Genomic DNA, 16,491 nt, shown 5'->3' with positions numbered 1-16,491 from the left:
AAAAAAAAAAAAAATTAGTCATGCATGGTGGCCAGGCGCCTGTAGTCTCAGCTCCGTGGAAGGCTGAGGCAGGAGAATTGCTTGAACCTAGGAGGTGGAGGTTGCAGTGAGCCGAGATTGCACCAGTGCACTCCAGCCTGGGTGACAGAGCGAGGCGCCATCTGAAGAAAGAAAAGAAAGAAAGAAGAAAGAAGAAAGAAAGAAAGAAAGAAAGAAAGAAAGAAAGAAAGAAAGAAAGAAAGGAAAGAAAGGAAAGAAAGGAAAGAAAGGAAAGAAAGGAAAGAAAGGAAAGAAAGGAAAGGACGAAAGGAAGAAAGGAAGAAAGGAAGAAAGAAAGAAAGAAGGAAGGAAGGAAAAGAAAGGAAGAAAGGAAGGAAGGAAGGAAGGAAGAAAGGAAAGAGAAAGAAAGAAAGAAAGGAAGGAAGGAAGGAAGGAAGGAAGGAAGGAAGGAAGGAAGGAAGGAAGAATGTCCATATATTTGACAGTTTTCTCTTCTTTTTTTCTCTCCCACGGGTCTAGGAGCTGTGAGGGTACTTGCTGATAAATCAGATTTGGGTTGAGGGATTAGATTTGGGGGTAAGATCCTGGATGGGTATTGGAGGTCCAGCACCATCCAAGACACAGAGGAGGTTTTCACAGGCCCTTTCCCATCCTTCCATGACATGGGTTTCCCAAGGGCAAGAAGGGACCAAATTCCACCCACACTCAAATCTGGGATGGGGCCCGGCCCGTGGCACGTAGCTGGAGATATTTTGGGCAGCTGCCAGAGCGCCCAGGCCGGACTGACCACGTAACACCATCACACAGCAAAAACACCCAGGGACAGACAGAAGGCCATGCAGTGCCACCCCGCTGCACAGCCTCAGAGATGAAACAAGCTGGAGGGTGACACAGGCCACTGTCACATTCTCAGCAACGTTCAGGAGGGAGTCTCAGAGATTACAGTGAAGGTTGTAGAACCACATACCCATCACACTGCAGCACAAGCACACGATGTCACACCCAATCCCGCAGAGCAGGGCACAGGTAGACACACCCACACATCACTATGACACACAAACATCCTGCCAGAGCCAGACACATCACTGAGGCCCCACCAGGTCACAGCCGGAGTCACAGTGTCACATGCACCTGTCAAATAATAAGCACCTCATCCTGGGCCGGGTGCAGTGGCTCATGCCTGTAATCCCAGCACTTTGGGAGGCTGAGGTGGGTGGATCACGAGGTCAGGAGTTCAAGACCATCCTGACCAACATGGAGAAACCCCGTCTCTACTAAAAATACAAAATTAGCCAGGTGTGGTGGTGGGTGCCTGTAATCCCAGCTACTCGGGAGGCTGAGGCAGGAGAATCGCTTGAGCCTGGGAGGCGGAGGTTGCAGTGAGCCCAGATAGTGCCATTGCACTCCAGCCTGGGTGAGAGAGGGAGACTCTGTCTCAAAACAAAACAAAACAAAGCAAAAACACCTTATCCTACAGACACATAGGGATCTACCCGAAGTCTTAAATACACAGATCCACTTGACAGCAGCCACTCTATTTTTTCTTTTTTTTTCTTTTTGAGACAGGGTCTTGCTCTGTTGCCCAGGCTGGAGTGCAGTGATGCAAACATGACTCACTGTAGCCTCAGCCTCCTCAGCTTCAGTGATCCTCCCCGCTCAGCATCTCAGGTAGTTGGGACTACAGGTGCAAGATGCCACACCCAGTTAATTAAAAAAAATTTTTTTTTAGAACAGGGTTTTGTCACGCTGCCCAGGTTAGTCTCAAACTCTCGGGCTCAAGTGATCCTCCTGCCTTGGCCTCCCAAAGTGCTGGTATTACCGGTGTGGACCAGTGCGCCTGACCACAGCCACTCTCATAGACACTGTGTCCCACAACCATTGTATCACAGCCAGAGCCACAGTGAGTCACGGGACACCTGGATCATAAACATTGTGTCTCACAGATCAAGATGACACACACACACACACATACACCACACATATACACACACATACACACACCACACATAAACACACATACACACACCACACACACACATGCACACACATACACCACACACATACACATATACCATACACACACAACACACACCACACACACATACACCACACACAAACATATACACACACCACACACACACACCACACACACACCATACACACACACACCACACACACCACACACACACATACACACACACCACACACATACACCACACACACACACCACACACATACACCACACACACACCACACACACACACACCACACACATACATACACACCACACACACATACACACACCACACACACATACACCACACACACCATACACACACGCCATACACACCACACACACATACACACCATACACACACCACACACACATACACACACCACACACCACACACACGTACACACATACCATACACGCACACCACGCACATATACACCACACATACACACACACACCATACACACACACTACACACACACATACACCACACACACACCATACACACACACCACACACATACACCACACACACACCATACACACACACCACACACATACACCACACACACACATACACCACACGCATACACCACACACACACATACACCACACACACATACACCACACACACATACACACACCACACACACGCGTACACACATACACGTGCACACGCTCACACACATATACACATACACACATACACACGCACGCAAATTCTGCATCTCAATGTCACTGGGGTCTGGGGTCCTCATGCCCTGGGGCTTCTGGGTCTATTTGGCCATGAAGGGACCCATTGGTGCACAACTTCGCTCCCCCACCCCAATTCCCAACCCCCCGCATCAGGAAAGAGAAGAGATTCCTGCACCTCTGTTCTCATGCGGAACTGGGGGCCAGATGGGCCACCCCCCCACCCTGGCTTCCTCCAGGGTCCAGGAGCAGATTTGCAGGGCAGAGCCCAAACACCACCATGCGAACCCAGAGAGGGGGGTTTCCATGACGACTCCCCCCAAGGGGACCTGGGCTTGTAGGGTCCCAGCTGCGGCTGCTGAGAAGGGAGGTTGTGGGGGAGGGGCGTTGCACAAAGATGGGGGATGGGCCGCCCCAATCCCGCCCTCCCAGACCCTAATTAGGCTCCAGATGGCAGATGGGCCCCCACCCCCAATTCCATGACAAAAGCAGGGAGGGGACTGCTCACCGGACCCTGGTCACTCTGCCCTACAGGGCCTGGCTGACTCCCTGAGCCTCTAGAGATCCTGGAGCCACTACTGTCCCCATTGACAGGTGAGGAAACTGAGGTTTAGAGCGGGAAGGTCATTGCCCCCACCCCAGCTGGGAAGCCTTGGAGGGGAGATTTGAGCCCCTCTGGGGATGAGTCCTGAAAGGCAGTGGACATGGATGTGTAGGGGCGGGTAGGTGGCAGTAGGGGGTTGGGGACAGTCAGTTGGGGTGGGCAGTCGTGGAGGGATTGGAGAAGGAGGCACCAACCTTGATGGTCTTCGTCTGTAATTTGAGGCCGTTGAGGGTGTTGATGGCTTTGTCTGCATCATTGGGATCAGAATAGTTCACAAACCCGTAGCCAAGGCTCTGCCCTGTGGGCAGAACCAGAAGGATGACCTTCCCACCCAGCCTTGGCACCTGCCAGTGTCCCCCCCAAACTCAGGCCTGAGAGACTGTCCCCTCCCCACCAAGATCCCATCTTCCTGTTTTCAGATGACACCTTCGATGCTAGAGTCCCACCTGCCTCTATCGCTCCTGAGACCTTCACCTAGGGGGCACACCCGTCTCCCCAGCAGACCTCACATCCCTAGACCACTTCCTGCCTCGATTACCCCTGAGACACTTCAGCAAGGGCCCCACCTGCCCCCATCACCTCTGTATTTCTGAGGCTGCCACCTCTGCTCCTTACTGCCCCACAACCTCAGCAAGGGCCCCGCCTGCCCCCATCACCTCTGTATTTCTGAGGCTGCCACCTCTGCTCCCCCCCGCCCCGCAACTCCAGCAGCCACACCTGTGATCTTGTCCCGAACCAACTTGCAGGACTCGATGTCACCAATGCTGCCGAAAAGACTCTTGAATTCATCCTGGGTCATGTTCTGGGGCAGGTAGTTGACGATGAGGTTGGTCTTGCTGTCGTCAGTGGCTCCATTTGTACCAAGGAGTGGCCCGTTGGGCAGGGCCGGGCCGGCCGGGCCCCCCCCCACCTGAGACTCCATGGCCCCCAGTATCTGCTGGAGATAACAGGTCACATCCGCTCACCGCCCAGTCCCCACACCAGGGACCTGCGGGAATGAGTGGCTCGGTGGTGATGAATTAGCTATGTCTTATAGGGGCTTCGTCATGGGAAGGGGTCACTTTATTATTCTAAGGATCGCAATAATGATGGGACTCCATATATTGGAATAAGCACCGAGGGAAACGAAAAAGCACCTGATGTCTTTTACTGCAAGAAATCCCTTATATAACTACTATACATGCAAACAGAGGCCTAAAATCAACCTGTGCATTTACAGAATAATAAACGCTTTCACACCGGAAACGCTTTCATGCCGGGCGCAGTGGCTCACGCCGGTAATCCCAGCACTTTGGGAAGCCGAGGAGGGCAGATCGCCTGAGGTCGGGAGTTCAAAACTGGCCTGACCAACGTGGAGAAACCCCGTCTCTACTAAAAATACAAAATTAGCCGGGCATGGTGGCACACACCTGTAATCCCAGCTACTCTGAGGCTGAGGCAGGAGAATTGCTTGAACCCGGGAGGCAGAGGTTGCGGTGAGCCGAGATCACACCATTGCACTCCAGCCTGAGCAACAAGAGTGAAATTCTGTCTCAAAAATAAAATAAAATAAATGCTTTCGCTTTCAGAAAAGGAAGTCTAACACTTTTAGTAGCTTTCTTTGTTGTTGTTATTGTTGCTTGTTGGTTGGCTGCTCTGTCACCCAGGCTGGAGTGCAGTGGTGCGATCTTGGCTTGCTGCAACCTCCGTCTCTTGGGTTCAAGCAATTCTCCTGCCTCAGCCTCCTGAGTAGCTGGGATTACAGGCGCATGCCACGATGCACAGCTAATTTTTGTATTTGTAGTAGAAATGGGGTTTTGGCATGTTGGCCAGGCTGGTTTCGAACTCCTGACCTCAGGTGATCCACCCACCTCCGCCTCCCAAAGTGCTGGGATTATAGGTGTGAACCACCACGTCTGGCCCCATTTTTAGTAGCTTATTTTTAGAAAAAGGGTCTTGCTCTGTCACTCAGGCTGGAGTGCAGTGGTGCCATCAAGGCTCTCTGCATCCTCGACCTTCCAGGCTCAAGCAATCCTCCCACCTCAGCCTCCTGAGTAGCTGGAACTATAGGTGCATGCCACCATGTCCAGTTAATCTTAAAATTATTTGTAGAGATGGGGTCTGACTATGTGGCCCAGGCCAGTCTCAAACTCTTGGGCTCCAGTAATCCTCCCACCTTGGCCTCCCAAAGTGCTGGGACTGCAGGTGTGAGCTACTATGCCTGGCCCTTTTAGTAGCATTGAAGCCTCATAAGCCCTTCCCTAAACATATTTATTTCCCTCCTCCCACCAAAGGTAATTCCTATCCCAAATGTGCTAATTATGTCTTTTACTTCATGCATAAGATTCTTACTAGTCATTTACCTGCCTCCATCTCCCCTTGCCACCCCCAGTTTTCCCACTGAGCTATTTTGTTCTTTTGCTTTTATTGTATAACATAAAACACCTTCAAATAATGACCATTTTATTTTCTCATCTTCAGTCTATACCTGTTATCTATTTTTCTTGTCATTTTAGGGGCTACAGTGTGATAGTGGCTTCTTCATTCCTGATTTTTTTTTTTTTTTTTTAAGACAGAGTTTCCCTGTGTCACCCAGACTGGAGTGTAATGGCACCATCTTGGCTCACTGCAACCTCCGCCTCCCAGATTCAAGCGATTCTCCTGCCTCAGCCTTCCAAGTAGCTGGGACTACAGGTGCCCACCACTACGCCCGGCTAATTTTTTTTGTATTTTTAGTAGAGATAGGGTTTCACTATGTTGGCCAGGCTGGCCATGCTGGTCTTGAACTCCTGACCTTGTGATCTGCCCGCCTCAGCCTCCCAAAGTGCTGGGATTACAGGCGTGAGCCACCGCGCCCGGCCTTTTATTCCTGATGTTAAGGGAAGTGCTTTAAACATTTTGCAGCTAAACATGATCTTTGCTATGGGTTTTTTTCCAGATGGCCTTTACCGGGTTAAGAACATTTTGTTTTATTCCTAGATCCTAAGACTTTTTTAAAAAAGGATGTTGAATTTTGCTGACATTTTTTTACATCAGTTGAAATCAGTTTTTAGCTTTAATTAATTAATTAATTTTTGAGATAAGGTCTTGCTCTGTCGTCCAGGTTAAAGCGCAGTAGGGCAATCTTGGTTCACTGCAACCTCTGCCTTGCAGGCTCAAGCGATCCTCCCACCTCAGCCTCCCCAGTACCTGGGGCTACAGGTATGTGCCTCCAAGCCTGGCTAATTTTTTTTTCTTTTTTCTTTTTTTTTTTTTGAGACGGAGTCTCGCTCTGTCGCCCAGGCTGGAGTGCAGTGGCCGGATCTCAGCTCACTGCAAGCTCTGCCTCCCGGGTTTACGCCATTCTCCTGCCTCAGCCTCCCGAGTAGCTGGGACTACAGGCACCCACCACCTCGCCCGGCTAGTTTTTTGTATTTTTTAGTAGAGATGAGGTTTCACCGGGTTAGCCAGGATGGTCTCGATCTCCTGACCTCGTGATCCGCCCGTCTCGGCCTCCCAAAGTGCTGGGATTACAGGCCTGAGTCACCGCGACCGGCCCCCAATTTTTTTTTCTTTGTACTTTCAGTAGAGATGGGGTTTTGGCATATTGCCCAGGCTGGTCTCGAACTCCTGGGCTCAAGCAATCCTCCTGTTTTGGCTTCCCAAAGTGTTGGGATTACAGGCGTGAGCCACCGCACACAGCCCATTTTTTAGCTTTAATACATTAATGTCATGAATTATGTTAATTGATGGAGTTTCGCTCTTGTTGCCCAGGCTGGAGTGCAATGGTGCAATCTCGGCTCACCACAACCTCTGCCTCCCAGGTCCAAGCGATTTTCCAGCCTCAGCCTCCCAAGTAGCTGGGATTACAGGCATGGGCCATCACGCCCGGCTAATTTTGTATTTTTAGTAGAGGTGGGGTTTCTCCATGTTGGTCAGGCTGGTCTGGAATTCCTGACCTCAGGTGATCCACCCGCCTCGAACTCCCAAAGTGCTGGGATTATAGGCGTGAGCCACCGCGCCTGGCCATTAATTGATTTTCTAATATTAAACCAATCTTCATGGGATAAACCAAACTTGGTCATGGATATTGTAGTTTTGTTTATATACATTGCTTGATTTAATTTGCTGAATTTTTTGGTGGTTTAGAATTTTTTACATATATGTTCAGGAGGATATGCTATTTATTTAATTCACACAAAGACTCTAAAATGGTAGGAGCTGGTTGGGTACAGTGGCTCATGTCTGTAATTCCAGCATTTTGGGAGGCCAAGGTGGGCGGACTGCTTGAGCTCAGGAGCTGGAGACCAGCCTGGGAAACATGGCAAAACCCTGTCTCTACTAAAAATTTAAAAACTAGCTGAATGTGGTGGTGTGTGCCTGTAGTCCAAGATACTTGGGAGGCTGAGGTGGAAGGATCACCTGAGGTCGGGAGGTCAAGGATGCAGTAAACCGTGATCACATCACTGCACTCCTGCCTGGGCGACAGAGTGAGACCCTGTCTCAAAAATAAATAAATAATGTTGGGTGTGGTGGCTCAAGCCTGTAATCCCAGCAGTTTGGGAGGGTGAGGTGGGAGGATCACTGGAGGTCAGGAGTTCAATACCAGCCTGGCCAACATGGTGAAATCCCATCTCTACTAAAAATACAACAATTAGCCAGGTGTGGTGGCACACACCTGTAATCCCAGCTACTCGGGAGGCTGAGGTATAAGAATTGCTTGAACCCAGGAAGCGGAGCCTGCAGTGAGCCAAGATCATGCCATTGTACTCCAGGCTGGGTGACAGAGTGAGACTCCATCTAAAAATAATAGTAATAAATAAATAAATAAGGCCAGGCGCAGTGGTTTACACCCATAATCTCAGCACTTTCGGAGGCCGAGGCAGGCAGATCATCTGGGGTTGGGAGTTCGAGACCAGCCTGACCAACATGGAGAAATCCCGTCTCTACTAAAAACACACACACAAAAAAATTAGCCAGGCATGGTAGCGCATGCCCGTAATCCCAGCTACTCAGGAGGCTGAGGAGAATCGCTTGAAACCTGGGAGGCAGAGGTTGCAGTGAGCTGAGATCCCGCCATTGTACTCCAGCCTGGGCAACAAGAGCGAAACTCCATTTCAAAAAATAAAATAAAATAAAATAAAATAAAATAAAATAAAATAAAGTAATTAATTAAATTAAATATTAAATGGTATAGGCTAATTTTGCTATGATGGATGGAGAATCTGAGGCTCAAAGATGTTAAGGAACGTGCTGAAGTCATACAGGTTATCTGCTGTGGCACTGGCAATGAAATGCAGACCCTCCGAATGTGAAGACCACTCTACAATTTTCTTTTCTTTTTTTAGAGACAGGGTCTTGCTCTGTTACCCAGGCTGGAGTGCAGTGGCATGATCGTAGTTCACTGCAGCCTTACACTCCTGGGTTCAAGCATTCTTCCTGCCTCAGTATCCCAAGTAGCTAGGACTACAGGTGGGCGCCACCATGACTGGCTAAGTTTTAAAAATTTTTTTGGGCCGGAGGCAGTGACTCATGCCTGTAATCCCAGCACTTTGGGAGGCCGAGGCAGGCGGATCATGAGGTCAGGAGTTCGAGACCAGCCTGACCCACATTGTGAAACCCCCGTCTCTACTAAAAATACAAAAATTAGCCGGGTGTGGTGGCGCGTGCCTGTAATCCCAGCTACTCAGGAGGCTGAGGCAGGAGAAGTGCTTGAACCCAGGACGGGCGGAGCTTTGCAGTGAGGCCGGAGGATCGCGCCATTGCACTCAGGCCTGGGCGAACAGAGCGAGACTCTGTCTCAAAAAAAAAGAAATTTTTTTTTTTTTTGGTAGAGATGGGGTGTCACTATGTTGCCCAGGCTGGTCTCAAACTCACGGCCTCAAGCAATCCTCATGCCTCAGGCTCCCAAAGTGTTGGGATTACCAGCATGAGCCACTGAACCTGGCCCAGTTTTCTTACTGTAACAGTCAGCCAGGCAGGTACCGGCTCTGACAACTCACTATGTGTCTTTGGATATGCCTGCTAGGGCCTCTGTTTCACTTTGCTGAAAATTCGAAACAACTGACAAGGGTTATATGAAGGGCTGTGTAGAGGAGAATTTTAAAACCACTTCAGAGTTCAGCAGGAAACGGTGCTGGGATTTGACTGACCTTATCTGTCAGGGACATAAGAAAGTCAAGTAGCCAGCATTTCCTTACATCTTCTCCAGTGGCACAGTTGGCACATAGATTTGCCCTCACTTGAAAACTCGAACTGGGCCAGGCGTGGTGGGTCCCAGCTATAATCCCAGCACTTTGGGAGGCTGAGGCGGGTGGATCATCTGAGGTCAGGAGTTGGAGACCAGCCTGGCCAACATAGCGAAACTGTCTCTACTAAAAATACAAAATTAGCCCGGTATGGTAGTGGATGCCTGTCATCCCAGCTACTCAGGAAGCTGAGGCAGGAGAACTGCTTGAACCCGGGAGGCGGAGGTTGCAGTGAGCCAAGATCGCACACTGCACTCCATCCTGGGCAAGAGCAAGACTCTGTCTCAAAAACAAACAAACATACTGATTGGTAGTGTCTTCCTGGAGGAATGAATTAAGAATTCAGAAACCACATTCAGGCCAGGCGTGCTGGCTCATGCCTGTAATCCCAGTACTTTGGGAGGCCGAGGTGGGAGGATTGTTTGAGCTCAGGAGTTCAAGCCCAGCCTGGGCAACATAGTGAGATCTTGTCTCTAAAAGAAATTTAAAAATGAGCTAGTCATGGTGGCTTGCACCTGTGGTCCCAGGTACTCAGGATGGTGAGACAGGAGGATCACTTGAGCCCAGGAGGTAGAGGTTGCAGTAAGCCATGATGGCACCACTGTACTCCAGCCTGGGCAACACAGTGAGACCCTGTCTAACACATACAAAAAGAAGGAGAAGGAGAAGAAGCTGGGCACGGTGGCTCATGCTTGTAATCTCAGCACTTTGGGAGACCAAGGAGGGTGGGTAGCCAGAGGTCAGGAGTTTGAGACCATCCTGGCCAAACATGGTGAAACCTTGTCTCTACTAAAAATACAAAAATTAGCCAGGCGGGGTGGTGGGCGGTTGTAATCCCAGCTATTTGGGAGGCTGAGGCAGGAGAATCGCTTGAACCCGGGAGGTGGAGATTGCAGTGAGCTGAGATCGCACCACTGCACTCCAGTCTGGGTGACAGAGTGTCTCAAAAAGAAAGGAAAAGGAAAAGGAAAAGGAAAGAAAAAGGAAAAGGAAAAGGAAAGGAAAGGAAAGGAAAGGAAAGGAAAGGAAAGGAAAGGAAAGGAAAGGAAATAAAGGGAAAGGAAAAAAAAGGAAAGGAAAGGGAAAAGGAAAGAAAAAGAAAATAAATCACATACAGTTTCAGTAGGAAAGATCACTGTGATTGATTAGCAATGTCTGCTGTGGCCACAGAACTAGAAACAGCTAGCAGGTACACATTGTCTCAGCTATCCCAGACTCAAGCTCCAGTATCTTAATTGTTCCCAAATATTGGCTACTACTGTGTGCCAGGCACTGTGCAAAGCACTCTACATGCAAGTTTTCTGTTCTTATTCATAACAATCCTAAAAAGAGAAGTTTTCCTCCCCATTTCACCCCACTTAATACATGAGGAAACTGAGATATTTTAAAATTGCCAAAGATCATGCAGCATATAAATGGTGGTGGAACGGATTTGCATATGAGTTTTTCTGATCCAGAGTGTGCACTTCCAACTTCCACTGCCAACCAAGAACGGTGCCAGCTCTAACATTTCCCAGCTGTGCGTCCTCAGATAGACTACTTAGTGCTTCTGAGCCTCTGCTCCATTTTGCTCCAAATTACAGTCACACTGGCCTGGGGTATGAGCTAAAGTCATATGCTGGAAAGCATCTGGAATTGGTTAGTTATGTCTGTCACAGGCATGATCATTGGAATTAAAAGCAGGCTTGTCACATCCATCATCCCTGCCTCATAATACATTTACATTATTTATTATTATTATTATTATTAGAGATGGGGTCTCGCTCTATCACCCAGGCTGGGATGCAGTGGTATGATCATGGCTCATTTCAGCCTAAGCCTCCAGGACTGAAGTGATCCTTACATCTCAGCCTCCTGAGAAGCTGGGACTACAGGCATGTGCCACCGTGCCTGGCTAATTTTTTTAAATTTTTTTGTAGAGATGGAGTCTTGCTATGTTACTCATGCTGATCTCAAACTCCTGGCCTCAAGTGATCCTCCCACCTTAGTTTCCCAAAGTACTAAGAATTCAGTTGTAGCCAGGCACGGTGGCTCACACCTGCAATCCCAGCACTTTGGGAGGCTGAGGCAGGCAGATCATGAGGTCAGGAGTTCGAGATCAGCCTTGCTAACATGGTGAAACCCTGTCTCTACTAAAAATACAAAAAAATCAGCTGGGCAGGTGGCGGGTGCCTGTAATCCCAGCTTTGAGGGAGGCTGAGGCAGGAGAATTGCTTGGGAGGCAGAGGTTGCAGTGAGCCAGGACCATGCCGTTGCACTCCAGCATTGCACTCCAGCCTGGGCAACAGAGTGAGACTCTGTCTCAAAAAAAAAAAAAAAAAAAAAAAAAATTCAGTTGTGAGTCACCATGCCTGGCCTATTATACTTTTATTTAAAGATGGGGTCTTGCTATGTTGCCCAGTCTGGAGTGCAGTTGTTAGTCACAGGTGCAATCATAGTGCACTGCAGCCTCCAACTCCTGGACTCCAGCAATCCTCTCATCTCAGCATCTCAAGTAGCTATGACTACAGGCATGTACCATTGCACGGGGCAATACTGTTATTTTAATGAGCATTCCACGACACTGAGGATCTACTGAGTGCCAGGCACTGTGTGAAATACTTCGAGGCATATTTTCAGTTACTCTCCCAACAATCTTTTTTTTTTTTTTTTTTTTTGAGACGGAGTCGCACTCTGTCGCCGGGGCTGGAGTGCAGTGGCCGGATCTCAGCTCACTGCAAGCTCCGCCTCCCGGGTTCACGCCATTCTCCTGCCTCAGCCTCCGGAGTAGCTGGGACTACAGGCGCCCACCACCTCGCCCGGCTAGTTTTTTTGTATTTTTTAGTAGAGACGGGGTTTCACAGTGTTAGCCAGGATGGTCTCGATCTCCTGACCTCGTGATCCGCCCGTCTCGGCCTCCCAAAGTGCTGGGATTACAGGCTTGAGCCACTGCGCCCGGCCTCTCCCAACAATCTTAAAAGACTGAGAACACGTTCTCAATTTTACAGGTGACAAAAGTGAAGTCAGAGACATTAGGTGGTATGAATAGGGAACTTCATTTCAGACTTCAGTCCTGGATATGTTTGCAGAGTGGTTTTTCATCATTATGGCCAATGCCTTGTCTGGCTATGTTGCCCAGGCTGACCCTGAACTCTCAGGCTCAAGTGATTCTCCCACCTCAGCCTCCCCAGTAGCTAGGACTACAAGTGCAATTCATCACGCCCAGCTAATTTTTTATTTTTTGTAGAGATGGGATCTTGCTATGTTGCCCAGGCTGTTCTCAAACTGCTGGTCTCAAGGGATCCTCCTGCCTCGGCCTTCCAAAGTGTTGGGAGTACAGGCGTGAGTCACTGCACCTGGTCACCATTTACTTTTTTTTTTTTTTTTTTTGAGACAGAGTCTTGCTCTGTCACCCAGGCTGGAGTGTAGTGGCACAATCTTGGCTCACTGTAACCTCCACCTCCCAGGTTCAAGCGATTCTCCTGCCTCAGCCTCTGAAGTAGCTGGGACCACAGGTGCACGCCACCATGCACAGCTAATTTTTTGTATTTTTAGTAGAGACAGGGTTTCTCCATGTTAGCCAGGCTGATCTCCAACTCCTGACCTCAGGTGACCCGCCTGTCTTGGCCTCCCAAAGTACTGGTATTAAAGGCATGAGCCACCACACCTGGCCCATTTACTCTTATAAAACAGATGGCACAGAAGGTCAGCTCCCCGGCATCTCCAATTGGCTGAGTTGCTCCTGGGAGGGCTGCCTGGAGGACTACTCTGAAGACACATCCGACCTCAAAAGGAACATGCATTGGGTTGATTAGCAATGTCTGCACGGCACCTGTGGTGATGCACTAACGTGCACTGCACAGCTCTGCATTCCCGTCTCCTAACGTTAATACTTAACTGATCGCGTAACCATGTATTGAGGTGCCTGTTGTGTGCCAGGAAAAATTCGTCATGTGAAACTTCCAGGTGGTTCTCCTGCTGTTGAACATGATGAGATTCCTTTCTCCATTTAATACACGAGGAAAGAGTCTCCACAAAGGGATAGGGTGACTGGGGAGGCTGAGACAGGGAGATCACTTGAGCCTAGGAGTTTGAGGGCAGCCTGGGCAACACAGTGAGATCTTGTTTCTACCAAAAAATTTCTGAAAAAATTAGCTGAGTGTGGTGGTGCGTGCCTGTAGTCCCAGCTACTTGGGAGGTTGAGGTGAGAGGATCAACTTGAGCCCATAAGTTTGAGGATGCAGGGAGCGTGATCATGCCGCTACACTCCAGCCTGGGCGAGAGGATGAGACCCTGACTCTTAAGGAAAAAATTAAAAAATTAAAAAAAAAAAAAAGGAAGGAATAGGAACAGGGTTGCACAGGCGGCAAATGGTGAAACAAGAATTCAGGCCAGGCACAGTGGCTCACGCCTGTAATCCCAACATTTTGGGAGGCCTAGGTGGGAGGATCAAGTGAGGTCAGGAGTTCGAGACCAGCCTGGCTGACAGGTTGAAATCTCATCTCTACTAACAATGCAAAAATTAGCCAGGTTTGGTGGGTGCCTGTAATCTCAGCTACTCAGGAGGCTGAGGCAGGAGAATCACTTGAACCTGGGAGGTGGAGGTTGCAATGAGCTGAGATTTCATCCCTGTGATCTAGCCCGGGCGACAGAGGGAGACTCTGCTTCAAAAATTAAAAAAAAAAAAAAAAAAAAGAATTCAGTTCCAGGGTTTGGACTTTAGAGCCCACTCTCCTAACAAAAAGACCAGTAATATAATAACAAAATAATAACCGCAAAGCGAAGCTGAGTATCTGCTCTCTGCCATGGCCCTGGGCATCATGACATTTAAACCCACTCCATCGGTTGAGTCTATTAATTCAATTCAACAAATATTTACTGAGGGCTACACATGCCAGACTCCACCCTCCTCATGTTGTCCTCTGACAGTTAGGTCACCTCTCTATGCCTCTCTGTTCCTCCTTAAGGAAGGTATGGCACAGAGGTCTCACATGTATGGAGATGGATTCTGAATTTGCATCCTGGTTCATTAAGGGTTTTGTGGGGTTTTTCTTTTCCTTTTTTACTTTTGAGACAGGGTCTTGCTCTGTTGCCCAGTCTAGAGTGTAGCGGTGCGATCATGGCTCACCGAAGCCTTAACTTCCTTCTGCCTCAACCTCCCAAGTAGCTAGAACTATAGGCTTGCACCACTCAGCCGGCTAATTTTTCTCTTTTTCTGTAGAGATGGGGTTTTGCCATGTTGCCCAGGCTGTGATCCTCCTCCCTTAGTCTCCCAAAGTGCTGAGATTACAGGTGTGAGCCACCATGCCTGGCCCTGGAGATAGATTCTGAATTCACGTTTAAGCTCATTGAGGTAAGAGTTCTATGTTGAGTTGATGATATTTGCTATAAGAGCACAATAAGCAGTTGTCAGTACACAAACAACTGCATCTGGACGTGCTAGATCCCCCTTTTTTTTTTTTTTTTTTTGAGATGGAGTCTTGCTCTGTTGCCCAGCCAGGAGTGCAATGGCATGATCTTGGCTCAGCGCAACCTTGGCCTCCCAGGTTCAAGCAATTCTCCTGCCTCAGTCAGGTAGCTGGGACCACAGGTGTGCACCATCACATCTAGCTAACTTTTTGCATTTGTAGTAGAGATGGGTTTTCGCCATATTGGCCAGGCTGGTCTCAAACTCCTGACCTCGTGTGATCCACCCATCTTGGGCTCCCAAAGTGCTGGGATTACAGGCATGAACCACCGCGCTAGATCCCTATTTTTGAACTCCACTGAGCATGTGCCAAGTTTTCACTGACCTCCCACAACCACAGTGAACGGTAAGAAGGGTCTGCTCCATTTCTCAGATGGGGACACTGAGGGTTAGTCACAGGGACCTATGACTTGTCCAGGGTGACAGGAAGAGGTGGAGGGGATGGTGTCAACATCTGACTCCTGATCCAATGACCCCAGAGCCGAAAGAGTTACCGGTTGACCCCCTCCCATGGTGTTCCCAACTTGAAGGGAGTGAAGAGGTGACTGGGTGGGTCAGACCTGGGTTCTTGAGGCCCAGCCTGCTAATCTGGCCACCACCCCTTCTCCCTCCCATCTGTGCCAGAGCTTAGCAGGACCAGTGTCGCGTTTCCTCTGCAGCTGAGCCGGCTGAGCTGATAATGGGGATCAGATTGATGCAGGCCACACCCGCCCTGCCCCAGCCTGCATTAAGTGCACAGCCTGGGATGGTAGCTACATGGGCATCAAAGGGACTTCGGCGACTGGCCCCAGACAGAGATGAGGGGGGTGGCAAAGTCAGGGAGGAGGAGGGCAGATCAAAGATGGAGGGTTAGGGAAGCTTCCCATTCTCTCCAGTGCTTCTTGTAAGTCTCCCAGCCTTTTGGTTTCTCGCTCCCTCTTTCTTCCTCTGTTTCCCTCTCTTCTCCACTGTCCTGCCCTCTCTCTGAACCGTTCTGTGTCCCTGACCTCATCACTCTCTCTTCCTCTTTTCCACCATTGCACATACATCTGATGTACGGGGGGGTTTTTGCAGTGAACACACCTGAGGCCACTTGTTTCTTAAAACTTCCTGTGTCTGATCCCCATGGCCTCCAGCTGCGCTCCCTGGCCCCAGTCACAGTGACAGATGCCTGGATACCGGCGACAATAGGGCATTGAGTGGCTATGCATGGTGAGGCTGGGCTACCACGTGGTGCTGACTGAGCCTCCTACTTCTGGGCCCTTCTTCAGTGCAGGGTCCTTAATTTATCACCTCTCTTCCTCCCATCCTGTCCCCATGATACATCTCTGCCCAAGCGCTCGCTCACTGGAGAACCTAGGTCCTCAAGGCCCTTGTGTGACCTCTGACCACACCCTCTTTCCCTTTGTGCATTAGTTCCCTTTTCAAATGAGAGAACGGATCAGAGGACGCCTAGGAGGTGCTGGACTGTTGCGGGAGTTCTGAGGTCCTCATGAGGCCACACTCCAGTTCCCAGACCTGGGTGAGCAGCACGAGGCCCAGAGAGGGAA

At 49.5% G+C, this 16,491-nt stretch overlaps 1 protein-coding gene across 3 annotated transcripts in view; it reads right to left on the bottom strand.

The window, feature by feature from the left end:
* The window catches only part of ELAVL3 (ELAV like RNA binding protein 3), a 30,443-nt gene that overhangs the window by 12,144 nt on the left and 1,808 nt on the right, over positions 1–16,491 (bottom strand). For 2 of the 3 annotated variants that reach the window (XM_017869434.1, XM_017869436.1), the window contains exons 2-3: positions 4,028–4,247; positions 3,505–3,608 (exon numbers count right to left, since the gene is read on the bottom strand). In XM_017869434.1, coding sequence (XP_017724923.1) covers positions 3,505–3,608; positions 4,028–4,247 — 324 coding nt within the window. The remainder of the gene's footprint in view (positions 1–3,504; positions 3,609–4,027; positions 4,248–16,491) is intronic. The other variant, XM_017869435.1, reaches the window with a different exon arrangement.

This window comes from Rhinopithecus bieti, unplaced genomic scaffold, assembly GCF_001698545.2.
Source record: "Rhinopithecus bieti isolate Rb0 unplaced genomic scaffold, ASM169854v2 scaffold_5025, whole genome shotgun sequence".
NCBI lineage: Eukaryota > Metazoa > Chordata > Mammalia > Primates > Cercopithecidae > Rhinopithecus > Rhinopithecus bieti.
The sequence above is the reverse complement of the archived record's forward strand: the minus strand, read 5'-3'. Positions and strand labels throughout refer to the sequence as shown.